Source organism: Protopterus annectens, chromosome 4.part0 (assembly GCF_019279795.1).
Source record: "Protopterus annectens isolate FY-2018-M chromosome 4.part0, PAN1.0, whole genome shotgun sequence".
Taxonomy (NCBI): domain Eukaryota; kingdom Metazoa; phylum Chordata; order Ceratodontiformes; family Protopteridae; genus Protopterus; species Protopterus annectens.
The window spans coordinates 521,024,384-521,042,828 of record NC_056733.1 but is presented as its reverse complement, the minus strand read 5'-3'; the positions used below and the strand labels follow the sequence as shown (position 1 = coordinate 521,042,828).

At 39.8% G+C, this 18,445-nt stretch overlaps 1 protein-coding gene across 1 annotated transcript in view; it reads right to left on the bottom strand.

The window, feature by feature from the left end:
• Positions 1–18,445, bottom strand: part of DTX1 (deltex E3 ubiquitin ligase 1) — a 932,387-nt gene that overhangs the window by 209,855 nt on the left and 704,087 nt on the right. Inside the window, exon 4 of the mRNA XM_044068441.1 lies at positions 12,734–12,895. Coding sequence (XP_043924376.1) covers positions 12,734–12,895 — 162 coding nt within the window. The remainder of the gene's footprint in view (positions 1–12,733; positions 12,896–18,445) is intronic.

The following is an 18,445-nucleotide window of genomic DNA, read 5'->3' as shown; positions in this document are numbered from 1 at the left end:
CCTTAATGAACTATTTAAGAGAACAACAGAACATCACTAGTTTAATACATTTAGCAAGTAAAAGCAGAAACATAACAGAATGTCATTTGTGCTTCAAAATGTAAGGTTTTCATTCATTGTTAACACATAGCTTAGCATCTCGGTCAAGAAAAAAATAACCGTAGTATCTTTTTCCAGCTATACCATAAATCGATGCTTTCCTATGCACCCAAGCCCTTGAGCATGCACGCGCACACACACACACACACACACACACACACACACACACACACACACACATATATATATATATATATATATATTTATATTTATCTCTGTATATATATTTATATCTATATCTATGTATCTATATCATTTATATATATATATATATATATATATATATATATATATATATATATATATAAAAACACACACACACACACACACACACACACACACACACACACACAAACACACACATAAAAAATGCACATACACGAAGACAAGTGCTGTATGAGTGTGAGCAGTGACACAAAGAGAAATAGAGTGTGTGTGTGTGTGTGTGTGTGTGTGTGTGTGTGTGTGTGTGTGTGTGTGTGTGTGTGTGTGTGTGTGTATTAGTGAAGAGAGACATGAAGGGATGTTAATCTTTATTAGCCCTGTGGAAGGTACAAGCTCTTTTACTGAGGGTGTGTTGAAACAAAAGCCTGCAGAGGCTGTTATCTTTAAAACTGCATACAGCTACTGCCCCTTTTCTTGCAAACACTAGCTCAGCACACTTTGTGCTGCCTTCTAATCTGCTTGGTAATAAATCAGCTCTGATCTAATGCATGATCATACTTTTATAGTATATGTGCATCACTCTTCATCCCATCATATTCAGCCTACACCAGTCTTTTCGGATTATACTTTTAAGGAACTAGGTTGGAGTAACTGAAGGACTTTCATTGCTGTTGCAGAAAGTGCAATGGTTTTTTCTATGAGCATACACACAGTACTGACAATGAAACATCCCTTATAATCTTCCTTAATTAGCTGGCCCCACTAGCCAGTACTCTGACACCCAGTTTCTATAAAGAATAAGCTGTCAACAAGGAAATTCCATATGAGTGAGATAATGATAAGCCACTGCCTGTTACTATCACCTCATAGCTCCCTTCCTCATCCCCCTTCACCAAGTGTGCACGTTCTTGTTGTTTGTTTACTCCTAAAAGCAAACTGCAAGTGAACTGCCACATGAGACAATCAATATCTGCAGGCAGGCAACGATATGTCATGTTAAACATGAACGTATGTTTCCAAATGTTTAAGGTATTTTTGATGTCATTCCTGCTGGGGGAAATCTATACCTAAGCAATGGCACAGTGCAAGCTCATGAGACTGTTTCTACTTCAGTCTGATAAGTGCTAAAAGTGCTGTCCTCAGCATCAGCAACATACTGCCATTGCTTCTGTAATTTATGTTATTACCAGTTGTGCGTTTTCCCACAGTGTGCCTCTGTCACCAACATAGTAAACAAGTGGAATTAGCATTGTTCTAAATGCTTGCTGCGCACCAACTGACTAGCACACTCCATGAAGATCCTTGTATACATATTATACATATGTACATGCTCTGACAGTTACTTATTATATAGCCTTCAGCAGGAAACTACTGTTAATTACAGTAGATAGGAAACAAGCTGTTATTCAAGTACATGCATCTCAGTGGAAGAACACCAGGTATTTAATCCAGAGTTAGTATTACTCACTTTCACACCAATATCCTTGAACCCCAATGTAAAACAGCAGACATGAAACTTTTTATTATAATATCTTCATTCTCTAATACCTGCTTGATCCAGTTCAGGATTATAAGGAACCAGAACATATCCCAGAACACAGTGGGCACAAAGTGCAGGAACTAATCCAGAACAGGATAGGATACTAGTCTACTGCAGGAACCCCCCCCCCACACACACACACACATGTAAACATATTCGCACATGGCATACATGATTATGGACAATTTAGGATATTGCCAGTTCATCTAAGTCACGTCTTTGAGGCATGGAAGGAAAAGGGGGCATCCAGCAAAAACTCAACAGACAGAGAGTAGGCATTTAGACTTTGAATAAAAGGTACCACAGCTGAGAACTGAAATGGAGATTCAAGCACTGAAAGGCAGCAACACTAACCTCTGCACAACTGTGTCACCTTAATACATATTCCACCTTCATAATAACGTTTCACAAGGCACACAGGGTAGCATTTCTAAAGTGATTTGGGGCTAGCAATGGATCTTTTGGGGGAATCCCTTGTTTGGAATGCATTACCTCCAAAGTCACTGGTATGCATTTTTTTACGTATCATTGAGGAATGCATATGGACGTCCATCTGTTTACAACTAGAAACTGGATTTGTCATCCCTCTTGAAATGTGTCAGTGTTCTTTCATCCTTATGTTGGAAGGGTTATGGTCTGTGACTCATTTTGGGGCCAGTATGTCTTACCAATCCTTATTTGGTCAGTGTGAAGAATTACAGTCCTTCTGTGCTCACATGGTGGCCGCGAAATCCCTCTTTAGTCATGGTATGGTCAGTTCATCCTTCTTTGATCATGGTGTGGCCCATCCATTCCCCTCTGGTTATGACATAGAACACCCATCCTTTTCATGATATGGTATAGTCATCCATTTTTCTTTCTCATGGTATGGTCCACCCACACTTCTTTGGTTATGTGTGACCTATCCACCCTCCTTTAGTCATGGTACAGGCCACCCAATCTTCTCTGATTATACTACTGCATGCCCTTCTGTCTCTCTGACATGGTATGGCCCACCCATCTTTCCTTGAGTAAAAGTATGGTTTAGCCATCATTCTTTATGAAGGTTGTTGTTTTTTCCCAAACACCTTTATTGAATTATCACTTGTGACATTGGCAAATTTACAAAGGTCATAGTTCGAAATCTCCATCTTTCCTCATTTATGGTGCAGATTATCTGTATTTCTTTAAGTAACTGCAGTTAGCTACTGCCCCATCAGGTGATTCTTCACAATGCAGGTACCTGGAAATAGGTCCTAGGCCACTGGTTTGGTTGGCATGCCTGCTCTTATCAGTGCACCTTTCTTCTCCAAACACCTTTTTCCATGTCAATGGTACGCATAAAAGACTAAGCCATGGAAAACAACTTGGCCTAGACTCATATTATCAGTTTCGGAGTTACTCTAGGTTGGTCCGTAGCTTATGGCAAAACGTCTCAATGACCTTTTGTTCAAATACTGAAATAATTTATTATGAATGTGTTTTATGACATCAGATTTAAGCAATTCCAAGAATGACCTTAGGTGTTGCATTTGCAGTTATGTGAGTTGTACTTCTATAGTAAAAAATTGACAACATGTTGCTGTATCCTATAGTTTTAGGTTGTGGCCTTCATAGCCTTTTTATGCTATTTTTACAAATCACCATGCCAAGCTATTTTTGGCTGGAGGGTTTGGAACGGATATAAAATGTGTGATGACATTCTGTTTCATGAGATCCTTAAGCTCTTCGGATGTAAACTTTGGACTGCTGTCACTCACACTGTGTTCAGACAGCTCATTCTTTGTAAACATAGCCCCCAGTAGCAGTACTTTCTTTTTAGAGGTGGCTGAAACCATGCAGATGACCTCTGGCCACTCTAAATGTGCATCAGCGGCAATTAAGAAAAAATTTATATAAGTGCCTGCAAAATCTACATGAATGCACTGCCACAGTTTTGAAATGCATTCTTGAAGGGGCAAACCTACTCACAGTGGTGAATGTCGAGCCATTTGGCATCTGATATACCTTTTTGCTAAATTTTTAATCTGCCTCTCAATTTGTGGTCACCAGAAAAGTTGTTAGTAAGGGTCATCTTTTTTATAGATCCCAAGAATCACTTGTATAGCCACAAAACCCTGGAGCATGCTTTCTCAAATGGAGTTGCACAGTAAGGTACCTTGGCACACAGATAGTAGCTCCTTCCTTATTTACTGCAAAGGCATGCTATAATATACTACCAACTCCAATGCCACAACTTTATTACTGGCTGATACAGTAAAGGCAGCACTAAGTCATTCTTAGCTGTCCCTAGATGGTGGTGTTTCTCACTGGTAACTGCATCACCAGGAAAGCACTGTACAGCTTTAACATATATATTATTAATTTGATTTGGTCCTAGATTGGGTATTTCTTCTCTACCAATCAGATTTTGGCATTTTTTCAGCAAAATCACACTTTCTGTGACATCCATGTGTTTGTAACAATGCACACCTTGATGTAATGCACCAGCTAATTATGCAGCCTCATCGTCTGACTCCATCCCACACCACTAGTACTTTCCCAAAATCAAGACTTAAAAGCACAGACTTGACATTATATAGCTAAACAAGTGGTACATGAATATATACTAGTGTGACTCAAAGGAAACTCCAACAACCACATATGCCACAAGACCACTTATCTGCAGGGTGATACAGGGAGAGTATTTCTGACCAGTCAAAGAGGGTCTATTGGCAGACCAACTGACAGAGTAAGAATGTCTGCTATATCTAATGTTGAGAACCTTTGTGGATGGGTCCTAGACAGGATGAATTCCAAACAGTAGCTCCTGGGTGGAAGAAGCTAAAAGATCATACACACTGTGTATAACTGTATGTGTAGAACTCAGTGATATTCCCCAAAATTTGATATCATTTGGTTACTTCTAATATCTCCACTGTACAGGACTATTTGTATATGAAAGCAAATGAAATCAAGTTTTTCTGGTATTACATTAGGCTAAGGATGAGTATGGCAGTGACAGAAATAAGGAAGTGAACTACAGGGATTCACATATTAGAAGGTGCAGAGATTGCATTGTCACCTCACAGCAAGAGGTTCTCCAGTTCGATTCTCGGTTGGGGTGCCTATCCTCCCTGCGCCCATGTGGTTTTCCTCTGGGTGCTCTGGCTTTCTCCCATATTACAAAGACATGTGTTTGGAGTGCTTCTACCAGGGCCTCCACTGAAAATTGGCTTTGTTCCAAGTTGGACTTTCCTGGTAAACAAATGTTAAATAAATAAAATAAAATAAATAAATACATTTCCCGAGTGCAGACTTTTAAAATTTTACTCTGTAGCCATTCCCTAGGTATAAAGTAAGTTGGAAACAACTACATGTACCTTGTTAGGCTGTTATGGGGCTAAATACGAGGATAAAGAAAACACAGTTCTTGGGGGAGGATACACCCATCTAGCTGGAAACTCAGAGAAGGTTTTTAAAAAAGATCTGACTGTATGTAGCTTAGCTGAGGAAACAATTATTAATAGAAAATATTTTTACATCCAAAAATCAGAAATGTCTCACAGTTTTTTTAAAAAAAGGATTCTGTATACAAAGGAATTTGTTGTCTTCCGCTGCACCAAAAGAATACGAGCTTGGATAAACAATAATCTTTGTTGCTGCCATAAGTTGCTGATGGCAGGGGGATTTACACAATTCATTCATTCCAGATGGTACAGGAGAGGTTCATTTGCCACAAACACATTAACCCCTTGATCAAAGCATAAATGCTTTTTTGGGTATTTTGGAGAATGTGCAGACTCCAGGCTACAAAAGGAAGTGCTGTGGATGCATGAACTGTAGATTAGGTGATGGATGGCAAGGGTGCCTACAGATTTTTTTCTTTTATTTACAAAAGGTTGTTGCAGTACATGCCTCCTCATTTTAGGGAGTTTAACAGTACAGCGGACAAGGATATATTTTCTTTAACTGGAATAATCTTCTTATGGCTCTGATTGTTTTGAAACTTCTCCAACAGACAGTTCTTTTGCCTGATGATTGTTGTATTTCTCCTTCTGTATCCCTAAAAGGTTGTGCAGGGTGTTGCCCACCTTCCCTGGGAGTTCCAGCAATGTTGTATGCTTTCGTTTGTCTCTTTATTTACTTAGTTTTGTTTGTTAGTTTGGTAACCAGGGTTGTTGACTGATTCACTGTGGACTCGTTTAAGCCACAGTCCAGGAGTTACAATAGAATGTGAGCAAAGTAGTTAAAAAGTAGCAAAAGTGCAAGCATATTACAAAGTTTCAAGTGTAAGGCAAAGTTCCAAAGCAATATAAACACAGTGAAAGGTGTTCAGTGAAGCAAAATGGAATGTAAAACAGTCAAGTAATACACGTAGGTAAATGCAAACTATATATTTATAATATATGAACACATCTGCTATATCAACATGTAATTGCAATCTGATTTACAGTAGAGCTTTCATGATTTAATGGGTTCTGGGAGAAGGTCCAGCTAGCATGCTAAGCAGTCTGCAGTCTGGAATTTGATTTGCTGACATTATTAAAATGGCTATGGTGCAATTGTCTGATGAAATCTTTTCACACTGTTCCCTCCTTTGGATAGTGATCGTTATCACCAGTAAATACATTACTAGGTCAAGGAAGACAGCTGCAGACCAGATGACAAAGAATTTTTTTCTAAAGTCATCATTACATGAAAGCTGCTGATTATTCATGAGTTGGTATAAGACACAAAAAAGTTAGTCCCATGGAATAAGGCAGGGTTGAATCTAAATATTGTTGATGTGAACAAGGGTATCTAGATTTGTTCTGGACTTGCCATTCATGAGTATCTTAAAATATTTACTATTGAGAGATTGGGTATTCACAAGTGCTACAGTGACAGCTGCAGTAAACAAGCCTGATTTTTAAGATAATGGTCTCTGTACTCTCTCTTTCCAAGTTTTTCCTCCCAAACCCTCAACTACCTTGTAAAAGTTAAATAAAATCTGTAGGGTTTAAAAATCATTGGTTATGCAGCAAATAGAGAATGGATAATATCCAATAGCTGAAATTCAGGTTCCGTGTATTCTACAAGGAGGAGATACTTTGTATGACACAGCTGAAGGTCAGCAGGCTACAGATATTGATTTTGAAAAATGAGATTGTTGTTGCTCATAGTGCCAGGGCTTTTCAGTGTGAGGTGACAGGGTAGGAAGCTCATTTGTAAAACATCAAATGAAGTAGGGATCCAGAATGGTTTCCACACTGTGACCTGGGCATACGTCTTTCTCAAGTTCTCCAAATATCATACAAAAAATACATACATCTCTTTCTAGGAATGGCACTGATCATGTCTAGTTTGTCCCACTTTCTATCCTAACTATCCAGTTTGACACCCTTAGGACTTCTGGTGTTGGAACTCCAATTTCTGTGAAGGAACTAATCTAGGCCATCTGCATTGTTGTTTGTCCTTTCACCTTTTCCCGGTTAGGGGTCACCACAGCGGAACTCCAGTCCGCTAATGATTGGCAGTCACTTTTTATGGTGCCGAGTTGCCAGCCCGACGCCAACCTTCAGCGAAGGCACACCCATTCACACATGTCTTTCGGAGGCCACTCGACCACGGGGAGGACATGCAGACTCCACACAGAAGGCACACCAGCTGAGAATCGAACAGGAGAACCTCTTGCTGTGACCTGTGCTAAAATGTCTTGTAGGTAGACAGCTATAGAAATACTCCATGAGTTTGTCCCTCATCTTATGAATATCCTGCAATAAGTCTCATCATCATACTTTCCCTTCTGCTTTGATGAAGACCATTGTTACCTTGCTGTGAAGGCCAGGGCTCAATTCCAGTCTAACAAACAACTTCAGCTGTACACGATAAACTCAGATGTTGATTTTATGATCAAACACTACTGTCTTTTTTGCATCATATCTAGGTTAGTCTTGATCCAGTAGCATTTTTAATGAATTGTACCAATGCATTTGTCTTACTGGGGTTTGACTTTTTTCTTAAAGATGCCTGAAACAATAAGCTTTAGAGAATCCTTTCTCTGATGGATCCACACCATCTGACATACATAACATGGTATAATTATTTTGAACAATGAAACAAGACAATGCTATTGTCAGCAACACAGCACCAGCTAAGACTGTACCATATCCCCCCTCACTCATTTTATTGGGCCCAGAGTTACTTTTTCACTATAATCAACAGTATTTCACTCATTAGGTATCTCTTTCATTTATTTGTATACTGATGAACTCTGTGTTTTTTCTGAAGAATCATGCTATACACATGGAGGATGTCCATTACCCCTTGGAGGCCTCCAGAAAATTTTCAGATACAAAAATGAATGTAAAAAAGTCTTTCCTGCTGCCACTTAATGCAGCCAGTTGAGTGGGCAATGTTCCCATTCTAACACTTGTTTTTTCTCAAGAATATTTATATTTCTTTTTAGCTTCCTGCTCATCAGAAACTCAACACATAAACCCAGGCTGCCCTGTTCTCCAAGGTGCAGCAGTTCTGCAGTGCACAGCATAAGCTAAACGTTAAGTTACAGGGAAGACTGCAGCATGTAAATTGCAACTTCCCTGGCTCTTCACCATTTACTTTACTCATTTTCCACTTTTTCTCACTCCAAATAGACACTGAAATTCCAGAAATGAAACTGGTTCTTTCTGTATGGATTCCTCATAGTTAATCAGTACAAACACTCCTCTGATTTAGGAACTGGGAGATCAGAGGCTGCCTAACATCAAGTGGAACTTTCTGACCTCCAAAGTCCCTTTAATACTTCAGAGCCAAGAACCACCAGCTTCCTGATGAGTCTTCTTGATTATCTTCGAAACATCAGCCCCATCTAAGCCTTCACTATAGCACATTGTGTAGCTCTTGCTTATAAAAGGTCTGCCATATGTTTAATACCATCATGACTCAGATCCTTACCAAATCACGTAACCGACATCTCAGCACCCCCCCCCCCGAGCTCATTCTTGTATCTCCTTATCTGCTAAGGTCTGGCCTATGTTTCCACATTCTACAGCTGAAACAAGCCTCTCTTATATTCAATAGACAACTTTTGTGTGTTTCCAAAAACATCTCCTTCATAACAGGACATGTAAAAACTTCTGTTGGACTTCCCAAACAAACTGACAATTTTTTTTGAATTAGTTGGGAATGTAGATACTTCAAGGCATTTAATTTTGTGGCCCAACTGTTAAAAAGCTTTTGGTATCCATCACCAGTCCTACTCCTTTGGACCCTGAAGATGGACAATTATGCTTCAGACTACCTTAATTCCTTTGTATCTTTGGTGATGGACTTTTATTTTATTGTTGACATAATTATATGACTGTCATTCTCTTCCAGTATGGAGTCTCCTTCTGTTTGCTTTCTACTGTTTACTTATTCTGACACTCATTAGCATACACTGTTTTGTACTTTAGACTGGTGAACTAATCATACTCCTCTTTAGCAATTTTATGGATCTAACAACATATCAGCTATCAGCTAACTTTAGTGTGTTCATAATTTCTTTATTTAAGGTAAGAAGATTGAATCAGAGGGCTCATTTTCAACTCTGACCCATTACACAAAAATTCAGATCATAACTAAAGATGCATACACCAACACAAAGCAGTCTTATTGAAAAAGAACAGCCATGCACACCGTCACTCATCCAGTTTTTGATTACTAGCTTACACCAGCTTAGGGCTGTAGGGAAGCTGCAGTCTGTCTTGGTGCTCAATGGACACAGTGCAACTAAACTAATACCTCATTGCAGGAGGCACACGCTGAGACCACAGACACATAAGGGGAAGTTGAAGGATCACAGATTCACCTAAACCATGTTCAGGATATGGAAGGCAACAAAAAAACCTTGTCAAAATCCACACAGACATAGGAAGGAAGGGCTGACTCTGCACAGAAGGTACCTACTTATGAACTCAACTGTAGAACCAAGTGTTTGGATGCAACAGCACAATTTTATAGAACACAATAAATGGGAACAACACACAGTGTATTGCTTTGAGTTAATTTACGCATAATTTTACTTGCTAGCAAATAAGAGTTAGATAATGTATGAATGTTTTTCCCCTCTTTGTTAATGTTTCATGTCTGTTACCGTAAGTCTGTCTACCTTATCTATTGTGATTTTGATACTGGATCAATATTTTAAATCACACCTCTGATCTTCTGATTAATTATGGTAATTTTCTTTCAATGTAAGATCTACTCCAAAACAAATAGAAGAATACTCCAGAAGAAGCATGTAACAAAAAATCAAATGAGTGTTGAGCAAATATCATTTCAGCTAAACAGAGCTGGAAATGTTGCCTGTCTGGAGTTGAAGACAGGGCAGTTATTGGAAGAGATACCAAAGAAGAGCAGTGATAACACTGACATGGTAGTTAAAGAGCTACACTGCCAAAAACAGGAAGTGCAGTGAATGTCAGAAGGAAGGAGAATGAATGGGAGCAATCTTTTAAGGTGCAGAAAGGGAACTGTAAAATGTTAAGAAAGGTGAGACTGGAACAACTGGGAGGGCTTATCATGACAGCTGCTTGAGAAGTAGGGCACAAGGGAAACAGAGTGCTACTGGAACTGTTTATTCTATTAGAATGCAAAAATCTGTTTGTTTTACAATACTGGTCATGCAATTACTAGAGCTGTGTGTTTCTGTTCATTTACCTCCTATGGGAGCTTGAAGTTTAAGTGTAGTACAACCTTTGTAAGCAATATTTCACCTAAGAAAAAAGTACAGAGGAACTATAGGTTTGAACTGTCTTATTTTTTGTTTTCATCAATTAGGTATACAGGACAGAACATAGCATTACAAAGTTTAAAGTATTAGTCTTGTTGGTGGCACAGAGGGACAAAGCTCTGACTACAGCCCTGGGGACCTGAGTTTGATAATTGGCTCTGGTGTTTGACAGCAAGACAGGGAGGATGAGCATGCTTACCCTGGGGAGACAGAGTGAGCTGGACATTCATCTGAACCCTGTTGGAGGCCGAGCTCAAAGTTGAACAATGGGGTAGTAGGCAGGAGGACAGAGAAGGATTGGCCAATCTATAAACCAACGAGCAGGAACACACACTCAAAATCATTTCTCATTGCCAACCAGCCTAATGCTGGTGACATCAGCATTCCAGAGAAGGAGGCTTAGGACTATACAAAACTCCTACAAGCCACAGTATGATGGTTTACCACTCAATTTCCATTCCACTCTTGGAGCTTGGCATCACACAGGTCCGTAGACCCAACATGATTTGGAGGGCCATGTGTGGATTCACCTAGTAGGGAGATTCTCCTGGCATTTGTAATGCTGGGGGGAATGCCAGGGATCAGGAAACTAAGCTAGAAGTCAAAAGAAATGTTAAACTCATCAGTTCGAGAGTTCCAGCTAGATGACTTCACAGTATACAAGCAGAAATTATACTACACTCCAGCATCTCCAGAGCTATGTTAGCAAATAAAAAAGTAGCTAAATGTTTAAAGTGAGTCCACGCATAATATCAATGCTCATCAAAAGAAGTGTTTCAGGCAGATTAAATATTTTATCAGCAGATAAGCATTATACAGTCACAATGGCACATTTTCTACTTGATTTTCCTAAAATTACTGTGAATCAAAACCATGTATGATCCCAAGTCCAGCTAAGACATCTTGCAACATAGAACCACAGTAAAATTATGTGGTTTAGGTTTGTGTAAAGCACAATAGTTTATCTAAACTTCCCTGAGATACTGATTGCTTCAAATTTGGAACTGTCTCCCTTCTTTGTTCTTGTGTGACCACAGACTTGATATAGCCCCCCCCCCCCAACAATAAAGGTTAATTATTTAGTATGTTGGATTTTCAGTCATTTGTGTTCATCAATTTTTGGAACTCAAGTGTTCATAGTGGAAGCAGCACAGATAAAAGCTATCATAAAAACAAACTTGTTGTTAAAGGACAATATACTGCAACTGTTACTGCAACAATCCAGTATCTTCTCTCTCATACTGTATTGCTATTACTACCATAGCATTTTCTGGGCCATCTGAAAGTAAGGAAAACTATGCCAAAATCCTGAATGTCACGATATAAACCTAATACACATACCATGTAAGATCAGATTGTGAACCAGCTACAAGCTTCTTATTTAAAATGTAAAACTAGTTCCCGAGACAGTTATTCATTCATTCATTCATTCATTCATTCATTCATTCATTCATTCATCTTTGAAACAAAATTTTTTCCTGTTTAAGATTACATGTCTTTGTTAGTAAGTAATAGGCATAAGGCATGAACCAATTCAGGATGCTGGCCCATTGTAGGACATAACATATATACAGACACACAACCACACACACACACACACACACACACACACACACACACACACACACACACACACACACACACACACACACACACATATCTACAAGACGTTTACATGATCCTTAACTCTCCTATCAGGATGCCTTTGGAATGAAGGAAAAAAATGGACTCCCCAAAGAAAACCTACAAATGAGTAAGGAGAGCCTAAAAACTCTACAGCTAGCACCCCACCTGCTGGGAAACCGATTAGGATACTCGTGGACTGAGATAACAACACAAACCGCTACCTCACTGTTCTAAAACAGAGTGCATTACCCCCACCAGTAGAAATGGTTAATTAAAAAAATAAATAATACTGTTCTCTGCAAGTGGATTCATTAATGAAAATGGTATGGAAGTCTAAGTGACAGGGCACATAAATGGTAGCATTTATCATTGTCTGATGCAAGAACGGGAAACAAAGTTAACGCTTTTTTTAATCCTTATTTGATAAATTAGCATATTTTTTTATTCTTCCAGCTCCAACATCAGGATGCCTTGTGTATTTAGCATATTTCTGGCTACATTCCTAGTCATACAGGGACAGGATGAGGTACAGATAAACAATAACATACTGGATTTAAGAAATGAAAGTCCTGATTTATGTTACTGACCTTTTTTAAGGTGCTTCTTCTTGGTTTTCCGGCAGACACCACTAACACCTGGAACGGGCTTTATGTCACTTTTGTTAACAGGCGGAGGGTGCAGGATGGGTTTAGGTGCACGGGTCAAACATACTGGTAAGCCAGCGGCAGACATTAGAATGCCAGTCATTCCTGTGGGATGGAAGAAATGAAGGAGTTGTTAGTCACACATTCAGAAACCTAACAGTGGAGGCCTACAAGGCCTTGTCGCTTTGAATGCATGTCAACAACTGTAGCATACTTTTATAAACATAATTACAAACTCTGTTATAATAATAATCATGGTGCCCTACTGTCTTGAAAACCAATATGCAGATATATTAACACATAATTTAGAAGAAACAGTGCATGTAGTAACAACAGAAATAAATATCCTAACCATTGCTTTGAATATGGCTTTATAATTTCAAATTTAAAACTCAGTATCGTCTTTTTATGAAAGTAACACAACTCTCTAACTAGAACTAGACCATGCAAATGATAATGTTCCTTCCTTGTCTTTAACCATCATTCTCTTTAAGGATTACTTGAACAAGAGTTGGACAGTTTTGGGAGACTCTGTTATAAAAGCACAGCAGACAGCTTTTCTTTAAAAATTTGTGTGACAGTTCTTCAAGATCAGAGACAGTGTATTTCATCACATACACTGCCTAATTTTAAATTATAACTATTTAAACAAAACCCATGCATGAAGCCTCTAGCAATCAGCACTCACCTACCAACTTCACTGATGGCCTGTTGTAATCCGATCTGTCTGACCTTCTGAATGGAGTAAGAACTGTTAATACTGAATAAAAACACTGCTGTAAGCCTGCCTAAAGACCTCCTAATGCCTATAGTAGTAAGGTACCAGTCATGAAGCTGCAATCCATGTCACTGCAGGTGAATGGAGCCGGAGCTTCACAAGGCAGTAGTGGGTTGGCTACTGATAATGATGGGAGAATGCAATCAGATCTTTGTCCATCTGGTCCTCCTTTCTAGTAGCACAAATAAGAAAAAATAAGAAACAAACAAACAAAAAATGGAGCCACAAATGTTGCTGCCAGAGAAAACTTTACTCCTTTCTCGCATCCCGTTTTTACTAAATGCTTCAATGTAGCACAGGCAGATTAAAATATGCTGGGCAGTTAGTGAGGCATGTTTCATGGCAATATCCCAAGTGATGGCTGTATCTGACTTGATCTGGTTAGCATTTTCTAATGGTTAGTGATTTGTGGTTATCACCTCTGGGTTGCTGAAATGTAATTTTAGACTTTTCCAAGAAACAGCAATGTTTCATTAATACAAGATAATGCTGCAATGCTATAACAAAGCTGTTAATACCCCACTCTGGGCTAGTAATCAAGGAGCCTGAATCTTCATCACTGACACTGGAGAGGGAAGTTCATTTGGAATACAAATGGGCACACTCAATTTTTCCAGATGCAGACCTCTCTGCATCAAGCACAATTTTCCTAAGAGCACCCTGGGAACATGCTCAGTCTGGGGGCTGGTTCCTCCCTATATCTGTCCCAACTTTCAATAAGACTCCCCACTGGCATACTTTAGAGTTGAGTCCTTAGCTTGGAGTTCCAAGTAAGTCCTCCCATGCTCTCTCTGTGAATCCAGTGCTTTGTGTCCCTGCTCTAAGCAGCTGACACACACACTCTCTTTGAGACTTGATTTGCAGACACACACATGCACACACACACACACACACACACACGCACACACACACACACACACACACACACACACACACACACACACACACACACACACACACACATGCAGACAAACACATACACATACACACACACACAGACACACACACACACACACACACACACACACACACACACACACACACACACACCTGGGAAACGCTGGCACAGATTCACCTGCTGTGCCCCCTTCTGCCAGACAATAAGGTAGTTATCACTGCCACTAAAACTCCTGCCAGCTATTTTAAGGCTTTTGAAAGGGTATCCAATTATACTGAGTGAAATTAATATTAATACAAATGGTAATGTTGACCAAAGGAGTGCCCAGAATTATCTCCAAGTAAATGTGTAAAAATACTCTCAAAACTCAAATATTTTTCTAAAAGAACCACCCACAATGAGTAATTTAAGTATATTTAATAATAAATAATACAAGAACATGAAAATAGTAAATATCTATTCACAGTAAACACCAGAGTTTTAGTCACAGGGAATATTAAAATTAACACATACAGAAAGTTTCACAAAATTATAGAAAAACAGTATTTAGCTAATCTCAGTGTCTATTCCTGATTGACTAAAAGATGGGTGAAGGGTCAGATCCAAGACAGAATACAGAATGCTGCTGAGACTTCAGTCTCCTCTAATACTAAAACATTATTTCTATACAGAATGACATCACATACATCTGGTCATCTGACTCTGTTTCCCATGCTATCACCAACACTAGAAGCTGCCAAGGTTTTAGCACCTACGTGTCAATAATACACACACACAGGAGCATTGCTCAAATGTGGTGCAGCTGCTGGAAGTCATAAAACCATAAAACACTTCCCTTCTTCCTACAGGAGCTACAACGTATTCTCTAGCACAGACATTACATCTCTGGCTCCCTTGAAATCTGCGGGATAACCCTTAAAGTAATTTAATTTCAGATACATTTTAAAGTCAGGTAGATTAACCTCTTCCCTTCCAGTGTATGCTGTTACAATTCTGTTTAATTCAGTTACAATAATACATGTACATTTCTTTTCCTTCCAGCAGGGCACACTGTTGATACAGTTTAATACAAGCAAACTTCACAAATACATTTTCAGTGCAAGCATCTATACAAATCAGTTTGATATACAAATGACATATAATTATTTACAACATTCTAGCTTGCTGTGCTGGCATAAGCTATACATCCACTGCTCCACTTCTCCTGGCATGGCTGGCAGTACCACCTATCATCACACAATTTATAAGTGTGAAGCAGAGCTGAATGCTGTATTAGATACTTTGTAGAGTCTGTCTTGCAACAAGTAAAATGGAGTTGGCAGACTTACTCATATTTTACTTCCCTATCCTCCTGTTCTCAAGTTTCCTTGATACCTACTGAGTAAATCTTAACATAATAAAAAGAAAATATAAAACAGAAAAACCTACTCTCTGGCTGTAGCTCTATCCCAGCTTCAGAGTCTTAATCACTGATTATTTTTTCTGGACAATCATGCCTTCTTGGCTCTACTCGCAGCATTCGTCCCTACCCTGCCCCCAAATTCCACCCACCAACAATCTGTACTTTTATACATCCCCAAACTTCTCCCCACTCTACTCCAATCCAATCACAATTAGCCTCAGCCAAACTCCACCCACCTATTAAACCTCATATTCACCAAACACTCTACAACACCTCCTGCAACGCTCTACTCATCAGCGGTCACAATTACTCCAGTAGCCCCACTAATCTCTCTCTCTCCTGTCTGACCTGTCCCACACAGTTTCCCAACCCTTACCATACCTCACTTACAGACTCCACTTCTTCATACCATCATCCTCACTCCCCTTCTCATCCATCTCACATGAACTCTTCAGTTCCAACACTACATATCTATTCAAACCTAAGCTACTTCACTCCCCAACCCCCACCCCCCACTACACTCATCTCCTAAATGCCATACCAAAAAATCACTAGTATCACTCCACCCATACTACCCATCCCCACCACACTACTGCACTGTACTCCTCCACCCATTCTCTCTCTCACTTGCAGGCGACATCCATCCTAACCCTGGACCCACCTCTAACATTAATGTCTCCAATCCCTCCCCTACACCCACAAAAGCTAAGTCCATTCGCCTCACTTCACTTAATGCTCAAAGCCTTAGAAACAAAATCCCTAACCTCCATGCTGGCTTTCCCATAACCACCCTGATATAACCGCCAGTTCTGAAACCTGGCTCAAATTCTACATAAAAGATCATGAAATCTTACCACCAGGTTATCAAATCATTTGCAATGACAGTGCCCACAAAAAAGGAGGTGGAGTAGCTATAATATACTTCTCCTCCAATACCATAACTCCCTACACCAATAAAATTCCAACCTTTGCCAATGCTGAAATTACAATAGGCTTATTAAAAATAAACAACCACAAATCCATATGTATCGCTGCCCTCTATATCCCCCCAGGTGATAACATCAGAACACTTGAGAACATCCTATCCTGGTTCTCCTCCCACATAAATAATGAAACCTATATCCTTGGTGATACCAACATCAACTGGACCACTATTAACTCTGATGCCCATTCCCACAATATTACCTATACAATTTTTCCCAACTAATTAATTCACCAAACAGACAAATAAAGATGGTACCTCTGCAACCATCATTGACTGGATCTTAACAACTCATCCAAATCTAATCACCAAAGCTGTACAGATCCTCTCAGTGATCACTTACCTGCGTTCGCTGACAGGCTCCTACCTCCTCTACAAAAATAACACCATTACATTCAAACCCACAACCTCTTCTCTTTCATTCCCCAAACTTTCTCAGAATGCCTAAAGTGTATTGACTGGTCCCCTCAAAAAACTCTCTCACTAGAAAATGCCGTATCCTACCACTCATTCCTGACCCTCCTCAACCAGAAAGCCTCCCCTGAGAAGCAAACGCATCCAAACCAATTCCTGCCCATGGTTATCAAAAGAAACTAAAGTAGCCATGCAACAAAGAGACAAAAAATGGAAACAGCATCAAAAAGATAAAAACCCAAAATCCCTCTTAGAATTTAAGCATCTCCAAAACTCCACAAAAAAGCTAATAACTAAAGATCACAAAGCTTACTACTCCAAACTCCAGTTCTTGCATTCAACAAACCCCAAAATATTCTGGGACTCCATCACATCAATTCTGCACCCTGGTAATAAAGAAAACCCCTGTCCTAATCCCACCTTCTCCAACCTTGACACATCCTCCCAGATCAACTCATTCTTCATAGACTGCATAGCCAAACCATCCACCTCCTTCCCACCCCCCTCCTCCAACCCCAGCCCCTCTTTATCCCAACCTCCACCCAATCACCTACCTCCCTCCACACTCTTACTCCCATTCCCACAAGCACTATAAAAAGACTCCTCTTCAAACTCAAACCCTGTCGCAATGCACCTGACAATCTTCCTCCTACCTTCCTCAAACTATCTGCACACATCATCGCCTATCCCATCTTTATTCTTAGAAATAGATCCATACAAGAATCATGTGCCCCTTACATCTGGCGCCATGCCTACATCATCCCCCTACACAAAGGTGGCAAGAATACTGGCACCACCAACTTCAGGCCAATTGCCATACTTTCCCATCTTTCTAAAATTCTAGAGAAAACCATCCAAGTACAACTAATGACACACCTAACCCAAAACAATCTCCTCTCCCCTACCTAACACGGCTTCAGCCCTGGCCACTCCACCATCACTACCCTTCTTTCCTTTCTGGAAACCATCAACATTGAATGAGACTCAGGCACATTTGTATCTATGCTATTCCTAGATTTATCTAAAGCCTTTGACACCATCTCCCACACACTACTCATATCCCAAATTCCCACCCTACATCTGTCTACTTCCACCATTGCCTGGTTTTCCAGCTACCTGTCCAACTGCCAACAAGCTGTCCAATGGAAAACTTCAACCTCCCCCTTCCTCCCTACACCCAC